The sequence below is a fragment of the Bufo gargarizans genome, chromosome 5 (genome assembly GCF_014858855.1).
Source record: "Bufo gargarizans isolate SCDJY-AF-19 chromosome 5, ASM1485885v1, whole genome shotgun sequence".
NCBI lineage: Eukaryota > Metazoa > Chordata > Amphibia > Anura > Bufonidae > Bufo > Bufo gargarizans.
Genome location: NC_058084.1, coordinates 372115885 through 372133782, shown reverse-complemented (window position 1 = coordinate 372133782; position 17898 = coordinate 372115885). Strand labels below are relative to the sequence as shown.

The 17898-nt window shown below is 41.0% G+C and overlaps 1 protein-coding gene across 1 annotated transcript in view; it reads right to left on the bottom strand.

Annotated features, from left to right (window-relative positions):
- The window catches only part of TGFBR2 (transforming growth factor beta receptor 2), a 109309-nt gene that overhangs the window by 34702 nt on the left and 56709 nt on the right, over nucleotides 1-17898 (bottom strand). The window contains exons 2-4 of the mRNA XM_044293889.1: nucleotides 5237-5393; nucleotides 4081-4268; nucleotides 3250-3327 (exon numbers count right to left, since the gene is read on the bottom strand). Of these exons, the coding sequence (XP_044149824.1) occupies nucleotides 3250-3327; nucleotides 4081-4268; nucleotides 5237-5393 (423 nt within the window). The remainder of the gene's footprint in view (nucleotides 1-3249; nucleotides 3328-4080; nucleotides 4269-5236; nucleotides 5394-17898) is intronic.

The following is a 17898-nucleotide window of genomic DNA, read 5'->3' as shown; positions in this document are numbered from 1 at the left end:
CCGAATATTCGCACCCAACACAAAAAAACAGTGAAGCTCCTTTCAGCATCCCTCAAAGACTTTGTATGGTAATATGTAATGGTCATACACAACATACAGAGGTTGTCCGCTTTGGGCAATTTATTTTACAAAATGAAAAAGGTTGACCAAAGTCAAACGAATCACACGGAGTAGCAACTTGGCAGCAAGTATTAAATTCCTGAATTTGCCACCACATGGAAAATAAAGCATTATATCCATCCTATTGAAACTACTAAACTATATGTGATATACAAATGTGACAGGTCTGACTGAACTAGAAAAGTAAACACGGAAAACCGGTTCTGAACAGGGGTCACAAATTTTGTATCTCATTTAGACAATCTCTGTAAAAATGCCCTTTGTTCGTAGAAAATGAATACCAATGTACAAGCAATATTAAGATTCTATTAGAAATATGTTAAAAAGTACTAAGTTCTGGTTTATAATATGCTTGCACACAGGAGACAACGTGTAGCGCATGGAGCGATGCCTCCTCATCAAATAGCTGATCCGCGGGGGACCAACAACCAGCACCCCCACTGAACAGCTGTTTGAAGTCATCAATATAAATTGCCGCACAACCACTTTGTAGCCACCTCCACATGTTTCGGAATACGTATGTTTTTCGGCATGGATTCCTGTGCAGAAAAACCACAGTGTAGTACAGTGCCAGCAAAGTGTAGGAGATTACACAAATCTCATGTGCACTTTGCAGATATTTTCTGTGTGTAAATTGACCTGCCGTGCGGATTTCCAAATGTCAATTATGTTTGTGGCTATAGCTGCGGATTTTGCCCTTTTCCATTGAAGGGTGAGATATGTGTCAAAATGGCATCTAATCTGCACCAAATTAGAAATTGAAAATTTTGGTATGGATATGGTGCAGATCTTTGGGTGTTCAACCACACTCATGTATAGGTGGTCTGAATATTTCAGTTTTGAGACTGACTTCTAGAGCACACACAATAAGGTAGCACTTTCTTCACCTCACTTGTCTTCTTTACTGTGTACTGTAGACTGGCACAGAGTTGTCTTAGTATAATTAGAAGGCAAGGGACTTAAAGGGGTTATCCCATCTTAGACAATGGGTGCATATTGCTAGGATATGCCCCCATTGTCTGATAGGTGTGGGTCCCATCTCTAGGACCCGAACCTACAAGGAGAACGGAGCCAGGGAGATTTGTGGCTGGAGGACCCTGGGTTTCCCTGGGTCTGTCCACCACCAGGCACAGCTCCCCGCCTCTCCCATTGAAGTGAATGGGAGCGCACCGCACATGCGTGGCCAACACTCCCATTCATTTCTATGGGGCAGACGGAAATAGCCGAGCCAGCGCTCAGCTATTTTCGGTGGCTCCATAGAAATTAATGGAGGGCAGCTGCGCATGCGCAGTACGCCCTCCACAATTTTCTCCGCTCCATTCTCCTTATCCGACAATGGGGGCATATCCTAGCAATATGCCCCTATTGTCTAAGATGGGATAACCCCTTTAATGACAGATCTGTTATGCTGCTGTAAGACTAAATATGGGAGCAAAGCAACAATATACTCACAGATAAGTCTTGGTACACATTTCCCCTGTCAAGCATTGGGCTAGTTCCCCAGAGTCCCAGATGATCCTCTGGTGGGCCCAGGTTCTGATACCATAGTAGGCCGCAAAGGTACACGAGAAAAAAATGTGTGCAGCTGCATTTGGAGCATTCAATTTTTGGAGCATTCAATTTAATGAAAACAACGAATAAACTGAAACAGGCAGTTTTTCAGCTGATCAAATGTTTAGGACCACATGCCTTTAAAAGGCCAAATCTGTGCAAAGATGTGAATTCATTGCCATTTTCTGTCAGCTAGTCACACGTTGTGATGGCAAAGGCAAAAAAACTCCCTTTTTGAACGTGGTCGGGTTGTTGAACTGCATAAGCAGGGTCTCTCACAGCGCGCCATCGCTGCTGAGGTGGGACGCAGTAAGACAGTCATTTGGAATTTCTTAAATGATCCTGAGGGTTATGGAACAAAAAAGTCAAGTGGAAGACCCCAAAAAATTTAATCAGCACTAAGCTTGAGGATCCAATTGGCTGTCAGTCAAGACACTGGACGATCCTCGACCCAAATTAAGGCGCTTACTGGTGCTGACTGCAGCCCCATAACCATCAGGCAGCATCTGAGACTGAAGGGCTTCAAAAACAAAAAAATGTCTTCAAAGACCTCGTCTCATTGAACGCCACAGAACTGCTCGTTTGGACTTTGCAAGAGAGCACCAAACATGGGACATTTAAAGGTGGAAGAAAGTTTTATTCTCTGATGAGAAAAAATGTAACCTTGATGGTCCTGATGGTTTCCAACGTTACTGGCATGACAAACAGATCCCACCTGAGATTTCTACACGACACAGTGGAGGGGGCGCCATGATGGTCTAGGGTGCTTTTTCCTTCAGTGGAACAATGGAGCTTCAGGAGGTGCAGGGGCGTCAAATGGCCGCTAGCTATGTCCAGATGTTGCCGAGAGCATTCCTCATGACTGAGGGCCCTCGCCTGTGTGGTAACGACTGGGTTTTTCAACAGGACAACGCTACAGTACACAATGCCCGCAGGACAAGGGACTTCTTCCAGGAGAATAACATAACTCTTTTGGCCCATCCTGCATGTTCCCCTGATCTAAATCCAATTGAGAACCTTTGGGGATAGATGACAAGGGAAGTTTACAAAAATAGACAACAGTTCCAGACAGTAGATGGCCTTCGTGCGGCCGTCTTCACCACTTGGAGAAATGTTCCGAATCACCTCATGGAAACGCTTGCATCAAGCATGCCGAAACGAACCTTTGAAGTGATAAACAATAACGACAGAGCTACTCATTACTGAGTTCATGTTTGGAAGTTGGATTTCTGTTTTGGGGGTTTCGTTTTTTTTTTGGGAGGTGTGGTCCTAAACTTTTGATCAGCTGAAAAACAGGCTGTTTCAGTTTATTCGTTGTTTTCCTTAAATTGAATGCTCAAAAAATGTTTTGTCTCACTCCCATTTCTTCTTGTTGCATGTTGAAGCTCTTCTTGGAACCTTGTTAAGATCCAGCCACGTGAAATATGATTTTTTGCCATTTTTCAAGTGGTCTTAAACTTTTGAACAGGACTCTATTACTAGCACTGGGTGTATGTCACATTCCCTGTAAGCTAAACTACTTGTAATTTTACATTTATAATATATAGAATATAATATATAGAAGGTGTGATTAATTACTTTCAGATGGCATTGATTTCTGTTGAGGCACTTTATGTGGTCTTCTTTTATGGCTTGGCGTGTCTTTCTGATGATCTTCTGAAATAAAATAAAAAACATTGCTGAAGTGATCACAGACACAATTGTACTTCTGAGGTATCTGTATTTTCAGTTATTTAATGACACTAGTTACGGCACCAAAATCCATTGACCCCACCCACTGTTTTTATCTAAGCAATTTATTTTTTATTGGTCTATATTTACAGTAGGCATTATTGTTTTCTGCAATGATTTATTTAAGACCTTATTCATGTTGTACTGTTTTCTCCAATGGTCAGTTATTCATGTGTTTTATTTAAGATACCATGTTGGGCTGAAGGCAAGATCAGCCTGGGATGTTCTAGAGAAGGTGCTGTTTCAAACATGGAACAAGGTTCAAGGAAACTGTATGGTCCACACAATGATGTCATGCAACAAAGAAATAACTAAAAGCAACTAAATGCAAATGTTTAGAACTAAAATGTAATTTGTATCAAGAAACTGAGTCATGGTAGGGGTAAATGTTTCTTTACAAATTGAATACAACCTTAAATGATTTGCTTATGATTAGAAGAAAAAAAAAATCTCCTTTGAGCAACAGTGCCTGTTTTGTTCATGGGCTTTGTCTGGCATTGCATCAGTGTCTCGTTCACTGCTACGGGTATAAACTGTAATATCATACATACCTAATGGACAGGACTGGTGCTATTTTTGGAAAAAGCAGACCACTTTTTTTTTTTTTTTACTTGGACAACAACTTTTAAGATCTTAATTGTTCATTCCCATAAAAAAAACTAAAAAATAACAACTTACTTTTATCAAATGTAAACTCTTGGTTACAAAGATCTTCATTACAAGCACATATAAACAGAGTTTGTTCATGAGCCATCCTTTTCATGTGACATGTTGAGGAGTTGAAATCATTTAATTTGTGTCCATATAGCAGCAACTGGGGATTGTGACATAGTGTTTCCTCAGTTACATGGAAACCATTCCTTCTCCTAAAAAAAAGATAAAATACATTACAGATATGACAATAGTACAAGCACTGGTCCATCCCAGGTAATGACAAGAGGAACGAGAGGACCCCAGATCTGCACCAATAATATATATATATTTTTTTTCATGTGCATTTATTATAAGTAAGGATAATCGAACCCGTGGAAGTTCAGGTTCGCTGGGTTTGGCCGAACTTCAGGTCAACTCGAACCTGAACCACATTGAAGTCAATGGGGAACTGAACTTCACTTTATTATCTTCCGTTATAACATGGGTATATTGGAAAATAACATAATACTTAAAACGGAATGCAAAAGGGACACTTTTAGAGGCATTCCATTTTGCATTCCGTCATAATACAAATCTATGGGAGCATTATAGAATGCCTCTAAAAGTTTCTCTTTTGCATTCCGTCTTAATAATTACGTTATTTTCCGATATAACCATGTTATAACGGAAAGTAATAAAGTAATTCATAAATCGTCCAAACCTGGACTTCCGGGTTTGGGTCTGGGAACCCAAACTCGCAAAATTCGGTACAAACCCGAACTTTCCAAAATTCGGTTTTGTAGCGAATCTTAATAATGCCCCATAGCTGGCGGAGGATCCACCGAAAGTTATGAAGAGGCACAAGCTTCTTCATAAATTTGGCGCATTCAGTGCCAGTCTAAATGTAAGATAGCTTCCTTGCTGACTTACATTTAGACCATTTTCTACACCGTAAAACAGGCGTAGAAAATTATGAATGAGACAGGTCTTCTGGCCAGTCCATTTCCCCGTCCACAATTTTAGACCTGGCATGAGAGGGGAAAAGTCACAATTTAGGCATATTTCACATTAATAAATGACCCCCGCAGTTTGTTTTTCACCCTATAGTATTGTGTGTGCATTAAACCTAATCTTCCAATGGCATAAAAGCAGGTAAAGAAAAAAAAACACGATTTTTTAATGCTAAAAAGTGAATACTTACCACAAGGTCGCACAAACCTCTTCAGCATCTTCACAATAAGCATGTTTGTCGCAGCTAGTTTTGCATTTCCCTTTGCTTTCTTTGCATGTTGCATTCAGAACATCACAAAATACACAGAGTGTGTTTGGAGGCTGGTTCAACATGAAGCTGACATCGTCTATACAAAAAAAAAAAAAACAGGAGAAAAAACATTTAATACTCTTTTTAATTTCGTAATCTGTGACTTACAACTCTAAAACATTTCCTCTGTATTTCACCCAGTAACAGAAAACAAAGATGTAGAAATTTGGTGGCCCTTAGGGAGATAGCTGGTGATTGAATTAGGTTTTAGTGAATATTAGAGGTTTTATCTCCACCCAATACCAGTACAACTACCGGTAATTTAATATATTATTAATATAGTTTGTCAGTGGGGTCATCTGTGGTTATATAAGTAGTATTAAAAAGTTAAACATCTGTAATGTTCCCACTCAAAGGTGCAACTACAATCCCAGTTGAAAAATCAAGAATCCCTCCAAATCTACCTTAAGGCAACTAACAGCATAACCATAGGGAAGGACTAGAGGGGCAGGTGTCCCAGATGCTGGGAGCAAGTTAGGTTGCTCACAAGCCACTCTGAGATATTTAGATACAACACTAGTGTAAAGAATAGAATTTTTGTCCCTGACGAGTAAAATCCTACATACCATACGACTAGCTGTGTTATGTTCTGCCCACAAATCTGCATTAAATGGAATAAGAATCCACATCCCACTCACATGCACGCTCTCAGCTAAGCTTTTCTGCCTCTTTACTTTAAAACCGCCAATCCTGCCTCGCTTAAACAAACCTCTGTCATGTCAGCCTCCCCCCCAAGGTTACGCCTCCAGTCAGATCTTACTAGTCAGATCCAACACGTGTGAACATGTTTTGGGCCTTACTGTTCAAGCGTTTTTCTTCCTTTTTTCATCGTCGCGTTCCAAGAGCTATAACCTTTTTATTTTTCCATCTATATAGCTTTATGAGGGCTTGTTTTTTTGTGGGACAAGTTTTGGTTTTTAATGGCGCCATTTTGGGGTACACATAACTTTCTGATTAACTTTTATTAACTCTTTCTGGGAGGGAGATGGGAAAAACAGCCATACTGCCACTGGCGTTCATTTTTCGGTATAAACAACATAATATCTTTATTTTCTGGGTCAGTACGATTACAGTGATACCAAAATACATAAACCGTATTTTTCGCTTTATAAGACGCCCTTTTCCCCCCAGAAAAGTGGGGGGGAATGTCCGTACGTCTTATAAAACAAATACTAGTGAGCGCTTCCATTATAGAAGTGCTCACTAGTATGTATTATGAGCGGGGAGCAAAACACTGCAAGCGCAGGTAATACTTACTCTTCCTGGTCTGCGCTGCGGCTCCTCTTCAGCTGTTGTGCTCCCATCTTCCCGGCCTGTGCTGCACTTTCCTGTACCTGTACAGCATCAGGACATAGTGCACGCACTATGACCTGATGCTGCACGCAGTCATGTGACAGTGCAGCGCAGGCCGGGAAGATGGGAGCACAACAGCTGAAGAGGAGCCGTTGCGCAGGACAGGTAAGATGATTTTTTATTTTAGTCTGATGGGGGTACTGATGGGCTATTCTGAGGTCTGGGGGTACTGATGGGCTATTCGGATGTCTGGGGTAATGATGGGCTGATCTGAGGTCTGGGTGTACTGATGGGCTGATCTGAGGTCTTGGGGTACTGATTGGCTAATCTGAGGTCTGATTGGGGGTACTGATAGGCTAATCTGGGGTCTGATGGGCTAATCTGAGGTCTGATAAGGGTCTGATGGGCTAATCTGAGGTCTGATAAGGCTCTGAGTGGGCTGATATGAGGTCTGATGAAAAATATTCTTTTATTATTTTCCTTCTCTAAAATCTGGGATGCGTCTTATCATCGGGTGCGTCTTATAAAGCAAAATATATGGTAGTTTTTTTATATTTTACTACTTTTTTGCAATAAAACTCCTTTTATTAAAAGAAAAAAAAAAATTTCATTGCCGCTTCCTAAGACCCATAACCTTTTTCTTTCTATGGAGTTGTGTGAGAGCTTGATTTTTGTGGGACAACTTGTATTTTTCATTGGTATCATTTTAGAGTAAATGGCGCTTTTTGATCGCTTGTTATTATGTTTTTTCGGTGGCAACTAAGAATAAATGAGCAATTATGTCGTTTTTATTTTTTGATAATTTGATAATTTACATGATATTTATGTAGTCCGGGTCATTACGAATGCAGCAATACAAAACATATGGGGAAGATACTTTCTTTTTCAAATTTCTTTAATTGAAATGCGTATTTTCAATGGAAAAAAAAGCATAATTTGTTTATGAGATTCTTTTATTGAGTAAATTAGTTTTTTTTTTTTTTTTTTTACTTTACCACTCTACCACAAAGGGACTATAAAAGACAGCTTTTTGATTGCTTTTAAAATGCAATGCACTATCCCTATCGTGCCAGAGAGGCGCAGCCTGCTGGAAATTACTGAAGGGTGGTCTGGGGCCTACATCAGCCCCCTTCCAGCCTTCATACACATAGGCACCCCTCAATCGCATTTGCGGGGTGCCAATGGGAGACAGAGAGAGTCGGCTCCCTCTGTCAGCACTTTGCATGCGGCGGGCGACATTGCTCGCAGCATGTAAAGTGTTAAACAGCCCGGATCGCCACTGCTGCCGTTCCAGGCTGTTAGAGCAGGGACGCGGCTCTCATGTGAGAGCTGGGCCCCCGCTCCCCGCTGCGCAAACAGAATAGAAAAAAAGCAGAGGCCCAGCCTAAGGCCTCTTAGTGACAGCCGTAAAAACACATATGGTTGGTTACTAAGGGGTTAACAAACCTTAAGATAACTGAAAGCTACTACCCTTCTAACCCATAAAATAAAATAATTTTCCTGCACCAAAGTGAAGCCCCTCATGGTCCTAGCCCTAAAGCAGCTATAGTTAGGCTAGGTCTACACGACGACATTTGTCGCGCGACAAAAAGTCGTGCGACAGATAGGACGCAACAGTTGTCGCGCGACATTTTGTTGCACTAATGTCGCGCGACAATTTTTATAATGGCAGTCTATGGTGTCGCACTGCAACATGCGACATGTTGCGACTGCGACGCGACAGTCGCAGAAAAATCCATCTTGAATGGATTTTCTGCGACTGTCGCGTCGCAGTCGCAGCATGTCGCATGTTGCAGTGCGACACCATAGACTGCCATTATAAAAATTGTTGCGCGACATTGGTGCAACAAAATGTCGCGCGACAAATGTCGTCGTGTAGACCTAGCCTTAAAGGGTAATTCTGGTTATATAAGGTTATCCCCCTATCCATAGGGGATAACTATTAGATTGGTGGCAGTCCCAGTGTTAGGCCCCACCAATTTAATAGTTATTCCCTATCCATAGTATAGGGGATAACTGTATATAACTGAAATACCCCTTAAAGTCCATGCTCAGGGATATAGTTCTTGCCAATCTTTTAAAGAAACAGATCATCTAATAAACAGAATATTCACATTTGTTCCATTTTGTATTCTTTTTATATAGAGAAAAATATCATTTAGCGTTTTCCCATTAATTTTTTTTTATAGTCAACTCAAATTTCCTTATTTCAAAACCAAGATAGGGTGATACGGCCTATGATTTATTTCACAATACAGTGATCAGTGAAGACTGGGAACAGTTAGCGTTTTATATTTTGTGCTCTGTAAATGTCACATTTCTATTTAAGCGGTATTAGAACGCACACACTGAGAGTTAAATGGTGCGTAAGCAATGCTGATTTACTACTTCCATGAGGCAATCTAAACATAATCTGGAGAAAGACATATTTTCCACCAAGCACTAAATATTACAGTTTGATGATCTGCACAGACATTCACCAACCATAAATGTGAGGGAATTAAATGTCAGCATGCTGAAACTGTATACTAATGAGGTGAATGCTACAGGAACATTTCTGGTGACATTTGATATTGGTGTCACATTTCCTGTTCGCTACTGCATCAGACTGAGATTGATATGAGGGTCACGAGGCTTTGTACTGCATCTCTTGAATAAAGCTGCAAATCTGTGATAAGCCACATAAACAAGCACCACGAAGGAGCTAATAATGGTAAAGTAGACCAAACAAAAGAAAAAAAAAATGAGGAAAACAGATAAAAATTGCAGTTACAGACTAGTATTGAGCTTATCAAAGTTAACGAAGTGGAATTTGTTCCAAATTTCAGGAAAAATTAGATCCACCACAAATGCAAATATCTTGGTGCTTCATCGTAACAAATCATTTTTAGTGTGGCTGTGCGATCCCAGTCATTGTCCCTGCTCCATACAATGGAATGAAATTCATTATGAAGTAATTTGTTAAGAATCTAATTTCTTGTCGTAGTTCAGCAAAGCAGTCCAATTGAATTTTTGAAAACTTCACTCAGGCTTTTATTTGGTATATTGTCTTTTGGAGGTAAAATGCTACATTTCCTTTTCGGCAGTTATAAGTCAGGAAGCCATTTTATGGCACTTTTCTGGAGTAAAATTCTGTTACCAGACCGACACAAAATCTTGGCCCAGGCATTCAGAGGTTTAAACACAAATTATTTCCTTATTACTTAGTTAACTACAAATGTGTATGTAACTGTGTGCATGTGTTAATACAGGTGAAGCACAATGGAAATACAGTAAGTGCAAGGAAAACACATACAGACACAGGCAAAGATTGCGATTGCTGTCCAAGTGATGAGAGATTAAAGTGCCCCTGTGGTTTGGAAAGATCAGTAAGAGTCTGTATATATATGCCCCTGCCAATCTCTAGAATGACTGGACACGTGGATCAAAAAAAATATTCTTCTTGATGCACACTCTTTATTTCTTATGAACAAACAGCTCTTGACCCCATATGTGTTGTAAGATCTATAGTGTGTAAGGGTGTCAGGACTACTTCAGTGGTATCAGTCATGAACTTTGTTCCGGCCACTCGATCAGACATTAAACTTGTTAATAAATACTATTCTATTTGCTGGTGAGACAACCCCCTTTAACTGTAGGAAACAGTGTCAGGCAGCTGCTGCCAAGGCCAATAAGATAATGGGTTGCATAAAAAGGGGCATAGATGCCTGTGATGAGAACATAGTCCTGCCACTTTACCAGGGCTTTTTTTCTGGCGGAACGCATTGGAACGACGTTCCGCCACCTTTTGACATGGCAGCCTGCCATGCTCCAGCATCGTAGGCTGCGATGTATCAGCGGGGAGAGACTGGGAGGAGGAGCTGGGGGCCGGTGCGTTCACTGTGCTCCGGCCCCGCCGCTCCAGTGCAGTTATAAAATGTGTAATTAAATTAATAATGATTCATGCTGCCCCCTCTGTAGTATAACATTCAATATGTTGTACTCACAGGGCTACTGTTATCGTAATGCAGGCCGGCCGGGCAGACGAGCGGCAGCGTCACTGACCGACGTCACGTGCCTGCGCCGCCTGCTTCATTCATAAAGTGCCATGGGGGGGTCTGTGGATGGCACTGTTATGGGGTGGTGGGTTCTGTGGATGGCACTGTTATGGGGTGGTGGGGTCTGTGGATGGCACTGTTATGGGGTGGGGGGGTCTGTGGATGGCACTGTTATAGGATGGGGGGTCTGTGGATGGCACTGTTATAGGATGGGGGATCTGTGGATGCCATCCACAGATCCTCCACCCCATAACAGTGCCATCCACAGATCCTCCACCCCATAACAGTGCCATCCCCAGATCCTCCACCCCATAACAGTGCCATCCCCAGATCCCCCATTAACAGTGCCATCCCCATATCCCCCATTAACAGTGCCATCCCCATCTGGGGGGTTTCTTTGCTGGGCTGGACTTTTATAGCCCCCCCAAATTTTACTTGCATCCCTGTTCTCTAAAGGGGCGGTTTTAGGGTGCGGTCCTAGGGGTGGGCAGGGGTCCAACTTTCAGTGACTGCCGGACTCCTGTGCCCGCCCAATCAGAGTGCCGTAGCTGTACGGCGCTGGGATTTGTGACCCTGTTTCCAGTGCCATACATGCATGGCGCTGGTATCCTACAGGTTAAAGAGACAGGCTCCATGGGAAAAAAATATTTGCAAAGTGGTATCTCCCAGGGAAAGAGAACCATCTTGTTAGCGTCACCTTTTGGAAGTGGTTCCCTATAAGTTAATGTCTCCAATCAGGCAGTCAGAATAACTCCCTGGATCAACAACCCATCTCTAATAACTGTAACCTGTATTAATATTACACTCCAGAAATACATCCAGGCCCCTCTTGAACTCTTTTAATTAATTCACCATCACCACCTCCTCAGGCAGAGAGCTTTTACCGTAAAGAATCCTCTTCTATGTTTGTGCACAAACCTTCTTTTCCTCCAGATGCAGAGGATATCCCCTTGTCACAGTCACAATCCTGGGGATAAATAGATGATGGGAGAGATCTCTGTACTGACCCCTGATATATTTATACATAATTATTAGATTGCCTCTTAGTCGTCTTTTTTCTAAAGTGAATAACCCAAATTTTGGGTACTATAGTCCACCCATTTCAGTTATTACTTTAGTTGCCCTTCTCTGAACCCTCTCCAGTCTGCTATGTCTGCCTTGTTCATATGAGCTTCCTTCTGACCACTGCCACGTGCCCAAAGGGCAGTTTACCACCATATATGTGGTATTTATGTAAACTGCAGAATCAGATTAATATATATTGAGGTTTATTTTGCTGTTAACCCTTGCTGTTTTGAAAGAAAAAAATGATGAACATAAAAAAATCTACACCACCATTTTCCCTTAATTCTTGTGGAACACCTCAAAGGATAACAAATTTTGTAACATCAGTTTAGAATTTTTAGAGTAGTTTCTAAAATGAGGTCATTTATGGGTGGTTTTCATTACATAAGCCCCTCAAAATCTCTTTATAACTAAATTGGTGCTTAAAATTTATTTTTTATTTATTTTTTTGAAAATTTTATAAATACATATGGAGAATATTGATTGATAACTTCTTTATGAAGAATTTGTTTCTCTTTAAAAGCCCAAAAATTATAATTTAGAAAATTGAGAAATTTTCATTTTTTTGTTGTAAATTTTGTATTTTATAAATAAAGGTGAAATATATTGACTCAAATTTACTACTGTCATTAAATACAATGTGTCACGAGAAAACAATCTCAGAATGGCTTTAACAAGTAAAAGCGTTCCAAAGTTATTACCACATAAAGTGACACATGTCAGATTTGCAAAAATCTGCCTGGGATTTAAGGTGAAAAGTAGCTCGGTACTGAATGGGGTTAATGAGAGCCAGTAGCCAGCGGGGAAGGGAAGAAAAGGAAAGGAGCCTGGGCTTCAATAGAATATCACTAAGTCAGTACTGAGAGGATGAAGGAAACTATTGAGCATGTTAGTGCAACAATAAATGCAAGAAAAGCTGGGCCTGAATCTAGCTACAGGAGAAACAGCAGGGGGCACTACTAGAGAGGAAAATGTAATGTACATACAGTAAAATGTACTTTTTATTAGAATACTTTTTACGGGATAATCCATGCCACATGCCTTTTCAAAAATTTGATGCAATTCATTTCATCAAACTATTTTTTAAACTGATGTATCAAATGTTATTCTAAATAAATGTGGTGTTGCACAGTGAATGCTCATAGAATGTGGTGTACTTGTTTTTGAGTAGGGAGCAATTGGCTCATTACTTTCAGAGATGAGCGAATTTCTCAAAAATCCGATTTGGATGGTTTGACAAATTTTTCTATAAAATTTGGTTTGATCTAAATTTATTTGTGGTGAATCGCGTAATAAAAAAAAGGCTATTTCCTGACTGCAGAGAGCCTTTATAGTGGTGTAGAACACTATGCCTTGCAGTAACATGCATAGGAAGTCTGCTGTGGTAGGTAAACAATACTGTAAGTCTGTATGACATGCAGATGACAGGCGTCTGTCTTAGAATCACTGCACACTTCACTTATTTGGGCAGTTACAGGGCCAAAACTGACTAACTCAAGTGTGAACTCAGCCTTGTAAGTCAATGTTAGTGTCAAGAAGAAGCAAACTCCTTTTACATGGTCATCAGCTGATTCCACATAGATGTCTACAGAACCTGTTCTATTAAACGCTTATACAAGTAGAGCCCCCGACAGAGTGGAGAGGGTGTCAGCAGTAAGTTTGTGTTGATGTCAATGATTATTTTTCCCTTCCTCTGAGCCGTCAGAACAATAACCCTAAAAAAAAACAAAAACACTACTGTCTGTGGAGCATCCGCCTTTACTCGGTCAGTAATCCATCAGTAGTGCCAAAGCCCAAAAAAACAGGAGTGGAACCAAAACAGAGATGACACATGAATGGAATATTTGCTTTTCTTCTGTGTTTTGTACCCACTTATGCTTTTGGCTACCAAACCATAAGCCAATTCTGATGCAAAATAGGGACCATGTCATGCAGGCTTTACAGCTGTTACATCAACAGGATGAGTTATGTGTCTCATTTTTCCTTCCTTCTGATAGATCAGAAAAAGGGCAAAATAAATGTTAATGTCAGCAAGGCTGAAAGGCAAAATAGTGGCCCAGTCATAAAGTGGGGAGGGTGGGAACAGCATGAGAAGTCCACAGAGTGGCCCTATGACATAGTGGTGAGGTGGAAGCAGCATGAAAAGACCACAAAGTGGTCCAATGACAGAGCCTGTAGGTGGCAGCATCATCATCAGGAGGCCACCAAGTGGCACAATGAAAGAGTGTGAAGGTGGCGGCAGCAGCATCAGGAGGAGGTCCAAGGTGGAACAATGACAGTGTGGAGGTGGCAGCAGCAGCATCAGGAGGCCAAAGAGTAGCAAGGTGACATAGTGTGGAGGTTGCAACAGCATCAGGAGACCACAGTGTGGCAAGGTGACATAGTGTGGAGGTGACTGCAGCATCAGGAGACCACAGAGTGACAAGGTGACAGAGTGGGGAAGCGGGTGGCAATACCAGTACCAGCTGAAGATGGTGGGTGAATGTAATGGATCTCCTAGCACCCCAACCGTGTACCTCCGTCGATAGATGCTCCTAGTGCTTTCCGAGGACTCCAAGCACTCCACTTGACACCGTACGCACTGCAGACCCCACGAACCGCCACAGCTTCGTTGGGGTCTCACCGTCCTCCACCCACGCTGGACCCAAGACCAGGCTTCAGCTTCCAGTGGGTGAACCTCTACTACATCCAGAGAGCAGGAACCATAAACGAGCTCTTACAAGAGCTTATACTCAGGGGAGTATTGTGATATAGCAATCCCCAAGAGTGTAGTTATCGCATTCCCCAAACATGAGCCAAAACTTCATTAAGGTATAAAGCAGAAACTCTTTATTGAGGGCTACCCGCCCGTATTTATGCAGGTCCCCATCTGGTGGACACGCCCCTAGGGGACCAGAAGGAAGACTGTGACACAGGACAGATATGCAGCAATTCAGGATACACAGACACAATACATCCCCACAATGCATCATGGTTTCCTCCTCTCTGCCCTGAAGACACCCGAGGAGCAATTCAATTATCTCTCAGGACAAAGGGAAATCGCCAATACACATGTGGAGACAACAGGACAGAAATCACCATTTAAACATACAATGTCACAACCCTTACAGTAAACACAGACATTTAACATATCCCCAGATAGCTCAAGTCTGAGTGCATATTATTAGGTGAATGGCACTCAGACTACACGAATACACAAAAATTAGCTATCTGGGTACCCTCACATTGAAAAAAAAGAAAAAGAATACCGAAACAGGAGCCGCACATCTAAAATATAACAAATTTATTCGAGAAGACAGACACAACACAGAAAAGTTAAAATCGTTGTATACAACAAATCAAGGCCATGTGAACCATGTATCAGCACATGCCATCCTGACTCACCACCATCTCATAGACAAACCCCCACATCCATAAGCATATAACATTATAAAGTGCATGTAATCCATCAACAATGAATAAGGCTCAAATACTTATAATAAAAATGGCATGATGGGGGGCATGCGTGGCGGTCAAGAAAAAAGGCCTATGCGTATCGCCAGACTCGCTGGCTTCCTCAGGATATCTGGGTACCCTCACATAACATACAATACAATTCCAAAGACAGAAAAATACATGAACTTATATAACTATGCCGCTATTGCATAAAACCGGTGCATACAACATGGGACCATAATCACATGGTAAGAGGCTGGCAAGTAGTCCTCTCCAAGCACTCGTGGCAACCTCAAAAGAGGGGAGTTTGTCACAGTAAAAGAAGGAGCACTCGGCTGAACGGCAATATATATTTTTTTTTGCCAAAAAAGGCAGTAATTTTCTAACTTCGCCGCACAATGGTCAATAACTTTTCTTACGCCACTAATACACACCAAAAAGGGGTTTAGAACATATAACTGCACTGCTGAACGGCAAATCATATATATTTTCTGCCACTAATACACACCAAAAAGGGCTTTAGAACATATAACTGCATCGCTGAACGGCTAATAATATATATTTTTTTGCCACTAATACATGCCAAAAATGGCTTCAGAACATATAAACGCACCGCTGAACGGCAAATAGGCCCTTACTTTTTTCCACTCCACAACAAGCTTTAGAACCTTTAACTGCACCGCTGAACGGCAAATAATTTAGATTTTTTAGCCACTAATACATGCCAAAAAGGGCTGTGGTTTTCTCACTTCACCACCCAACGGCTAATAAGCCCATTTTCCCACTAATACAAGCCAATAAATGCTTTAGAACGCATAACTGCACCACACAAGGGCAAATAAGATGTAGAAATGTTTCCTTGTAATAAACCCTGTTAATGGCTGTATGAAACAGCACTTGCACCCCAATAACAAAAACGGTTTGCTGGAATTACAAAGCTGTATAATGGCAATTTGGATTTGCAGTCAGTGCAGCAAGGTGTAAAAGGATTGATCCTATTTCCCAGTCTGTAATCTCCCCTACTGAACCCTGTTCTGCTTCAATACTGTGGAATGATTCCTCCCTATCCTTTCACTGAAATTCTATACAGCAAAATAAAAGTTTTAAGGTCTTTTCTACCACTATCCCCAGCGCCTGCTGACGTCTCTCCCTGTTTGAAGTACACTGGAAATGGCTGAATCCAAGATGGCTGAGACTATTTATAGGGCTGTGACATCACAGGGCTGGCTGGCTGCTGATTGGCTGCATGCATGGCATTGTGGGTGATCCCTCGTTCCCAGAGTTCCTTGCTCCATGTCCTAACACGTGTGATTTTTTTTTTTACCACTAAGCGTGAGGAAATTCAGATTCGGTGTGAATTTAATTTTTCCTGAAATTCAGATCAAATTCCACTTCATCAACTTCGATTTGCTTATCTCTAATTACGTAATATTATAAAACACTAAGCAAAGTGTTAAATATGTTCCCACACCGAGTGATCTATTGCAGTCACTGTTAGTCTGTAGACAAGATGATGAATTAACCCCACCAAATCCCTACCTGGTAGGCAATAACTCGTATAACCCCATACATTTTCTCTGTGTACTATGACTCCTACATGCAACGGTGTGGGTGTAGTACAGAAACATTACAAACAGGAAGGCAGGAAACACTTTCCTCTCAACTTTTTTGATAAAGCAAGCCGGCAGTTAAAGTGATGACACAGTAGTGACCCACTGTATGTTTATGTGTAATAAAAATCTGCTATGTACCAGGTAAACTGTAGCCGAGCTAAAATAGACTATAATCACTCTGATAACATGTCACAGTGTTATCTTGTGCCATCTTGTGAGAAAAAACATTGAAATACTGTACATTGAAAGAGTTACTTAAACGTTTTGTGCCCTTTTTTAGTTAACGCTTTGACCATCAAATTTAGCTTGGTTGCTTCTATGTCTATCTATCTATCTATCTATCTATCTATCTATCATACTTTATATTTTTATAGATTTATATATTTCTTTAATTGTAGCAATTGTGGTAAAATGAAGTAAAGGGAGTTAGGACAAACCTCTTTGATTAATTTAATCTAAAGGACACTAATTTAGTGTCATTTGCTGTGTTTGAGGAGGGACCAGAAAGCAGATCCTACTAGGTATCTAGGAAACATCAGAGAAAGAAAGAGTGAAGCAGGGGATCATTGTGATTAGATTTTTTCTTACACCATTCAGATGTAAAAAAAAAAAAAAAAGTTTAGCTTTAAGTCATAATGCACTGACTTTATAGTTCTACCTCTGGGAATAACAATTCTCTAGTAGTTTTGGCAGCAATTAGAGATTTAATATTATGCAAAACTGCAGAAAAGGTCATATTATCATACAGGCTTTGCAGAATTATCAGTAAAGTATATATAATATATTTCTACATATATATCTACATATACAACACACATATATACAACAAGAGCAAGCGGCTGGATCCACTTTTGAGATCCAGAGTTTCCCAGCATTATTCGGCTATGCTGGATGTGCTGAACTGCAGCTGTTCTTCTGCCGGATTTCTAAATAATGATGTGAATATAGCTTAGGTTTATGAATAGAGATGGCCTTGCGGTTCGCCCGGCGGTCCTTTCACAGCGAACTTTGCTCTTCCGTGATTCGCCGAACATGCGAACATATGGCGATATTTGCATGCACCATATTTCTTTGCATAGCGCCAAACTTTTACCCATGA